Source organism: Conger conger, chromosome 7, assembly GCF_963514075.1.
Source record: "Conger conger chromosome 7, fConCon1.1, whole genome shotgun sequence".
NCBI classification, from domain to species: Eukaryota; Metazoa; Chordata; class Actinopteri; order Anguilliformes; family Congridae; genus Conger; species Conger conger.
The window spans coordinates 59647051-59655883 of NC_083766.1; the positions used below are offsets into that span (position 1 = coordinate 59647051).

Sequence of the window (8833 nt, forward strand, 5' to 3'; positions counted from 1 at the left end):
GTCAAAGTTTTTAAATACTCAACAGCTCAGCAACCACATAGCAACAACTTAGTAACCACCTAGCAACACCTTAGCAACCACCTAGCAACACCATTGCTACAACCTAACAACACCATAGTAACCACTGAGCAACACCTTAGCGACCACCTAGCAACACCCAAGCAACACCTTAACAAAGAACAAGAAACACCTCTGAAACCACCTAGCAAGACCCTAGAAACCAAATAGCAACACCTTAACAACCACCTAGCAACCATCTACCATCCACCTAGCAACCACCTACCAAAGACAAGCCACACCATAGTATTAGCAGTAGTAGCCACCTAATCCGGCATTTGGCCTCGATCACACTTCACATTTTCTTTAGGGAATGCACATTTCAAGTTATGATTATTATTTTTTGGCAGTAAGAAACATATTTTAAAAAAATATTTTGAGAGAATAAGCAGTGATTAGGTAGGTTATCTTTCTAGCTTTAGCTTGCTGTGCATTGGGTGTAGCTGTAGTGGGTGATACCTTTTCTGTAGGCTATAAAGTGATCAATAATTGAATTGTGTGTAGTGTTTTTTCCCCATTGTTAGCTCTTTATGTAATGTTGGCTCATCACATTGCAAATTATTTTGTAAATCTGATATACTCTATCACTATTTATGTAAATGAAGTTAACGCCAATTACAATGTCCTATAAATGGCAGTAGACATAAGCAGTTGGCAGCAATGCTCACTCGGTGTAAGTGTTGTGTCTAGGCTACAGGCAGCCACTGAGAAAGTGGGTTACCTCCATGTAAAAAATTTTATAGCATGTTTAACTTTTTATTTAATGATAACTCATAAGATAATAATGGTCAAGTCTGAAGCAAGTCCCAAGTCATCATGCTGAGTCTAAGTTTAAGTCAATGCCATCCATTTCCAGTCCAAGTCCAGGAAAAATGGGACTCAAGTCAGGCTCGGTCCGAGTCCGGAACTTGAGTCCTACATCCATCTTTAAAAGTTCTGTGGAGGAGGCGAGTAAGATGATTTCTGTAGATACATCTGTTCGTAGATATGCAAATATTCTCAGCTGACAAACTGAGTACAGTGACTGTATTATGCCGCAATGGAATGCAAGAGAGTATGATGCTACTGAACCTCAGCTATATTAACTCTAAGAATGTTTATATAATATAAGGATAATTACCTTAATTTATAACCAGCTGGGTCAGTTGATTAAAAGGTCTTACTGACAATAGTATAAAACATAATTACACAAGCAGACCACAAGACAATGAAGGGGAAAATGACAACAACAACGGGCGGCCTGTAGCGTTAAGGTACATGACTGGGACAGGCAAGGTTGGTGGTTTGAATCCCAGTGTAGCCACAATAACCGCACAGCCATTGGACCCTTGAGCAAGGCCCTTAACCCTGCATTGCTCCAGGGGAGGACTGTCTCCTGCTTAGTCTAATCAACTGTACGTCGCTCTGGATAAGAGCGTCTGCCAAATGCCAATAATTAATTAAAAAAAAAAAACAAATAGTAATTAAGAGACAGCTGCCAATGCATGTATAAAATTCCAATGGGAATTATAATGTCATGGGTGTGCGTGGGGTAGTGATGGGGGTCTTCTATTCATAATAAAATGCAATTCAACTACATTACATTGGACATACATTAAGACCTAAAAATAAACGCAGTATGTAATTTATTTGAAAGTAATACATTTACAGCCACCTTCGGCTCTACACCTGCCCTGTCCACACTGCTCCTTTGACTTTCTGGAGCATAGCCCGTATTCTGTTCCTGATTTCTTTGGTTGCCAGGGAATACACAATGGGGTTCAGACAGGAAGGAATGGAGGAAGCTAATGACAAGTTCAGCATTTTGACGATTGGATCGACGTGGAATACGAAAAGTTCAATGATGTACACTGTTAAGGTCGGCACATAGAAAATCGCCACGAGAACGAGATGTTCTGTGCACGTTGCTAGTGCTTTGTATCTGCTGTCCACACTTTTCATTCGAAACACAGCTCTCAAAATACTGGCGTATGATATGATGATTAAAATAAGGGGCGTGAACAAAAGAAATGTGCTCACAGCACCAGCAGCGATCCACTGCAGTGTATTATCATTGCACGCTAGATTGTACACGCCTGCATACTCACAGTTAAACTGGTGCACAGTGAGTGAATCACAAAAAGACAGTTTTGTCACGATCAAGACCAAGAATAAAAGACTGCTTCCACAAAATAACCAAACAATCGCTAAAATACTGATCATGTTTGTGGGAGTGTTGATAGAATTATGCCTCAGTGGAAAACATATCGCAATTAATCTGTCATAGGCAAGTACACTGAGGGAAAAGGACTCTAGTGCTACAGAACTATAATAAAAAAACATCTGTGTCAAACATGCATTGTAGGACATGAAGGTATCTCTCGTGAGAACAGTCTTGATCGTACTAGGAATAAAGGATGTACTGCACATCAAGTCAACAACGCCTAAATTTGCCACAGCAATGTACTTTGGAGTGTGTAGGCGATGATCCATGCATATTATGGAAATGATGAAAGAATTGCACAAAACCGTTGCAATATAAATGAAGCCGAGGAAAATTACATATAAATCAGCAAACTTTAAATCCCTAAATCCTATAACGTAGAATCCCGCTGGTCTAATGATCGAGCCGTTTGTGACCGAAGTGGAGATAATTCCCATTGCACGGCGTTCAGAACCTCCGACTGACTGCTTTTCCTCAGGACCCTGCGAGACAAACAGATTAATGGCAATCAATGAAATCATACAACAATGATTGGTTTCTTCGGACAATAGTATGCCTTCAGAGCTTGGGAAGCTAATACGTTACAGCTTTTCTGCGTTATTCTTTTCGAAGATGAAATGCATATTTAATTTAAAAAATCCTATTAGGCTGTGTGTTTTGGCTACTCTATTTGTTCATCCAGATGAACAATACATATCTCGTTTTAAAACGATACCAGGGTTGCGTTTCCCGATAACGGTGTCTCTTAGCGCTTTACGAAGACTCTCTAAGGTATACCTTAATAAAGTTGTTTACTTTTCTACATGTGTTCCCCGAACTATCACCTAGGCGGTTGCTTAAGGGAAAGCTTCTACGTGCGACCTTATTAGGCCCATCAACTCGCTCTAAGATCGATTATGCACTCCATGCAACGACTGTTTGACTGCGTTATGAGAGAAAGTAGTGTTTTTTATGAACACTGCAGGCATACTTAAAAATATTGCATTCATCACGATGGTGGGAACGTATTAATAGCATTAAAAACTTACAAACCATGTATCATTTTCGCCAAATTATATATGCGGTTAGTGATACGGGTTGTGGCTACACTATCTAGCAATACGCCTTCTTTGGCATGTCATGTTTTTTTGTTTTTTTTTTACATTATTTTAATATCTTTGTCGTAGTGCCTTAGATGACTTTGCAATCAGGGTTGATTTGGCAGAAGCACCATCTGGTACACCATTACTGGTGTAATTCACTATTTTCACTATTTTCTCTGATTAGCTGACGTTTTCAATAAAAGGGATCAACAAGCAAAACTCAACAACACGAAAAAATACGATTAAAAAAAAAGATACGGCAGAAAAAAACAAAGAAATAATCGGTCGAATAAGCGCGTATAATGATTAGTGTACATATTGCTTACCAGATTGAGATGTAACTAAGAGCAACAGCTGATTTCGTAACAGTGGTGCCACTAGTGGAGTGAGCTGACAACATCGCTAAGGTATGGCTAAGAGTGGTCCAGACCAACCTTACGAAAGTACGACGTACAGAAGATATACTTAGCTAAGAACGTTTCGGGAAACAGGCTGAAACGTTCAGGTAAAGCTTAAGGTACAACATACGAACGACGTAGCGTTAAGAAGGCTTCGGGAAACGCACCCCAGTTCGTTATCGGTAGCAACAAACAAATTACAATGTTTTGGTATAGAGGGACAGTCCGTCAACTGTATATTTTGAATTTAAGGACTATGAACACCGGCCGAGGGTGAGTGAACATGTCAGTGAGCCTTTTTCAGCGATAGGAAGGGATTTACAATGGTCATGTAACAATGTTTTAACACAAAAATATTATTGTACCTTTAAGGTCGCGACAACTGATAACTTTTATGGATTTTAGATCCAGGAAACTGCATTCAAAATGTTCGTTTTTTTAGCATGAAATGTTTTGCTTAACAACTCGGACAGTTATCTGCGTCAAGACGATGATGATTGTTGGATAATTCTGACTCTGATTTCACAGAATACACTTTATTTAAAGGAAGATTAGACTATGTAAACAAATATTTTATTTTTCTTACTTCACAATTCTCTTGGCCACGGCTCTCGAATTTAAATGGAAACATAAGCCATAACACATTCTGAGTTCCCGACAGTTCTGGTAGGCTCATATGGATGAACTGATTTCTGAAATTGCAAAGGAGCATCTTTAAACCAGCAATATTGTTTAAAATCCGCGCACTGCAGATCTTTGACATGAGTATTGTCCAAGTGTGAATGCGGAGAAGGAAGAAGTCCGTATCAATTACTCGCTAAATCTATTCATGGACGAGAACTGGCCTTATCTGATGGTATTGAACTTCGTGATTTGATCACTGGATTGGTCCAGAACAGCGAAACATGGATCAGTAGTTTCTGAGATACTCAAAGCACCCTGTTTGGCACCAACAATCATTCCACAGTCAAATTACTTAAATCACATTTCTTCCCCATTCTGACTTTTGGTCTGAAAAACAGCTGAACCTCTTGATCATGTCTGCATGCTTTTATGCATTTAGTTGCTGCCACTTGACTGGCTGATTAAATAAATTTATTAACAAGCTGGTGTACAGGTCTACCTAATAAAGTACCCACTAAGTGTATTGAACTAAAACAGATTTATAGAGAATATATATATATTATATTATTATATATATATTTTTAACAGTTATTGCATACAATTCACGATAGAAATCCATGACAAACAGAAGCATATCACCTTTCAGAACCGGCAAATCTCTAAAACTATCAAATGATATAAAATAAGAAACGAATATATTTTTGTCCTGGGTTCGAATCCCCGTCGGCCGGGGCCTCTCTGTGCGGAGTTTGCATGTTCTCCCCGTGTCTGCGTGGGTTTCCTCTGGGTACTCCGGTTTCCTCCCACAGTCCAAAGACATGCACGTTAGGCTGATTGGAGAGTCTAAATTGCCCGTAGGTATGAGTGTGTGAGTGAATGGTGTGTGTGCCCTGCGATAGACTGGCGACCTGTCCAGGGTGTATTCCTGCCTTTCGCCCAATGTATGCTGGGATAGGCTCCAGCCCCCCTGCGACCCTGATCAGGATAAGCGGGTTCAGATAATGGATGGATGGATGGATATATTTTTGTAAATATGTTTATTGGTTGCAAAAGTATTTTGGGCATGACGTGCAAACAAAAACAAAAAAACCGAAACATAACTCCTGATCCTCAACGCATTATTTTCAGACAATACTGCACTTTTCAGATGGTCTCTAAATATGCACAAAATGAACTTGAAATGGAGAATTGTTGCGAACATATAAATATTATTTAAAAAATAAATAATAGGCTAGGTAAGCGTGTAAAAATTTCACAGGTAGGTAGACCTAGGTTCTGAATAAATTTAGAAAAATAAACGGAGCGATGATAGGCGCAGAGTAGAATTATCGCAGCGGGAATCGCTACTCACCAATTCTCAGCATAGGTCAATGTCGAAAGCCTTAGACTACTGTGCTTCTCCAATTATAATGCAGAATTTATACCCTGGTGAATGCATCTACTTGGGAATTGTTCTGGGACATCAGTTAAAATCTGCAACTGTCGTCCCTTGGCTGTCTATATACTCCCTACAAAGCCATTGATGAGGCCACAGTTTACATTACATTTAGGCATTAGATAGACTTCTCCTCTCTGAATCAGAATAATGGTGGTAAAAATAAATAGTTTCTTTCAGAATATTTAATTTATAAATCTAACATTTGAAAGTCTTTAACCTTCACGAAAAAAATATTAATAAAAAATAATTATTTATATTGAATCTTAAATCTGTCACTTTCATTTTTTTTTCATTGATCAAATTTTTGATCAAGTCAATTGCTTACAGTAATATGTTACTTTTAAATATTAAATACAAAAATGGCCCAGCTATTTTAAATTCATTAAACCATTCACTGACGACCGGAACCTTTCATCGTGACCAACAAACTGCTCTTATCACTCTTCTCTTATAGAAAGGGAAAGATCCTCTGGAATGTGCCAGCTATAGACCTCTTTCAATTCTAAACTGCGATCTCAAACTATATGCTAAAGTTTTATCAGGACGACTGGACAATGTTATTTTGCATCTAGTACATCTAGACCAGGCCGGATTTTTTAAGGGTCGTTTAGCTTCGGATAACATTCGCAGACTATTACATATTATTGAATTCTCCTCAACTCAAAAGCAGCCTTGTGCAGTCCTTTCACTGGATGCCGAGAAGGCCTTTGACCGCGTGGAGTGGGATTATTTATGGGCAGTCTTGGAACATCTTGGCCCTCATTTATTAAAATGATTCGTATCCTCCACGCTGACCCCACTGCACGCGTCCAAACTGGACACCCTGGTGCAGTTCATGCTACATAGATCTACTAGGCAAGGCTGTCCTCTATCACCTGGTCTATTTCACTATCTTTAGCACAGGCTGTCAGACAACATCAAAATATATCAAACACCTCTATCAAAGGAACCACTCACTCCATCTCTCTTTACGCGGATGACATTCTGATGTATTTGTCTGATTTAGATAACTCTATCCCACATGTCCTCAACCTCTTTGAGGAATTTGGGTCCTTTTCTGGTTTTAAAATAAACTGGTCAATATCCCTTCTAATGCCATTAAATCTTGCTGCAAAAAAGCTCACTTTCTCTTCACTCCCAATTACCGTGGAGCACAATGGCTTCACTTACTTGGGGATTCAAATTAGACCTAGCCTCTCTTCCATGGTTAAAGACAACTTTAATTCAGCACTGGTTTAAGTCAAAACTGATTTAGCCGAATGGTCTCCTCTCCATGTATCTCTTCATGGACGCATTTCTGTTATTAAAATGAACATCTCACCTTGTCTTAACTTCCTTTTCTCAATGCTCCCTCTTTCACCCCCTCCCAATATATTTGCAGAGCTGGACGCAACATGCAGGAACTTTCTTTGGAAAGGGAAACGCCCCTCTATTAGTCTCTCTACCTTATCACGTCCCAAAATGTTAGGTGGCATTGCCCTCCCTAACTTTAAATGCTATTACTGCGCCTTCCAGCTTAGATCCCTGAAGGTCTGGCTGGATGCTTCCTCTGGGGTACCATGGCATCAGCTAGAAAATGCCTTATGCTACCCTACTAGAATCCAAGACCTACCCTTTTGTGGCGCTAAAATTCGGTCCACACGGTTGGGTATGGGATCTATCATTTCAAATACCTTGTCCATTTGGTACCAAATTTAAAAAACTACATTCCGTCTGTAAATTTCATGACAGGACCCCTATTTGGAACAATAACTGTATCCAGATCGGCTCCGTGCCTTTTAGTTTCCCCCAATGGGCTAACCTTGGTATACACACGCTTACCGACATTTTCAATCAACAAGGTCTCCGCTCTTTTCAAGATCTGAAGGGGGCTTACTCTCTACCAGGTTCCTCGTGGTTCCTATATCTCCAACTTCGTACAGCTCTTAAAGCATACGGAGTACCTTGGGATACTCCGGTCCCATCTCATTCCTTGATAAACCTTATCCACTCTGCTAAAACATCTGGGTTTGTTTCCTTAATGTATAAGTTAGTTCACTCCAATGTTAAATGTTTATCTGTTACCACAACTTGGGAATCAGATCTACACAACCTAGGCTTTGATCTAGACTGGTCTATGATATGGAATAACGTATTTTCATCTTCCAAGAATCTCGCTCATCAACTGATTAATTTAAAATTTGCACACAGAGTGTATTTCACACCAGCGCACAGATTTAGAACTTATTAGCAGCGATCTTTGTGACCGATGTTCAAACTCTGAGGTGGGAAACTTTCTACATATGTTCTGGCATTGTCCCTCTGTTAAATATCTCTGGGAACACATAGTTGATACACTTGCCAACATCCTTGTTAAACATGTGCCACCATGCCCTGCCCTTCTACTCTTTGGTTACAACCAGATTGTCAATCCATCACACATTGAGAAACAAATCATCCTCGCGGCCTCAACAGCTGCTAAAATAACAATTTTAAAGAGCTGGTTTGAACCCATTGTTTTAAACAGAATCTGGGCCGTGATGTTCTATGACATTTGTATTCTGGAAAAATCTACAGCTAAGGTCAATGGAGCGAAAGCAGAAACTTTGTTATTTGGTCACAAGCAATATCTTATATACATGGGCTGTTCTGAAACATTACTTTTGCCATCTCTCTTCATCTTTTGATATCTTACTCATACAATTTGAACATTTTTCATTTCTTTATTTTTATTTCTCTCGTAGGGCCACCGAGGGACAGGGTGTGGGCGGTGTATCTAATACTAGCTGTAATTGAATTAGACGGGGTACAATTGGCTACCAAAAAGGGAAAAAAAAGGAAATGATTATTCAAGTTATGATTATTTTTCATTCGTATTTTTTTGCAATTAAAAATAGCTTTTTTAAACTTATTTTGAAATATAGCGGGTGAGACCTTTTCTGTAGGCTATAACGTGATCAATAATTACAGGGTGGCCTGTAGCGTAGTGGTTAAGGTAAATGACTGGGACACGCAAGGTCGGTGGTTCTAATCCCAGTGTAGCCACAATAAG

At 39.4% G+C, this 8833-nt stretch overlaps 1 protein-coding gene across 1 annotated transcript; it reads right to left on the reverse strand.

The window, feature by feature from the left end:
- Positions 1 to 1719: 1719 nt before the first annotated feature.
- On the reverse strand, positions 1720 to 2697 carry LOC133133466 (olfactory receptor 1D2-like). The gene has a single exon (XM_061249563.1). It carries the CDS (start codon positions 2695 to 2697, stop codon positions 1720 to 1722), a length of 978 nt encoding a protein of 325 aa, XP_061105547.1.
- Between the last annotated feature and the right edge of the window lie 6136 nt (positions 2698 to 8833).

Coding starts and splice junctions, on each gene's coding strand:
- LOC133133466 (XM_061249563.1), bottom strand. CDS start 2,697: ATGGGAATTATCTCCACTTCGGTCACAAACGGCTCGATCATTAGACCA.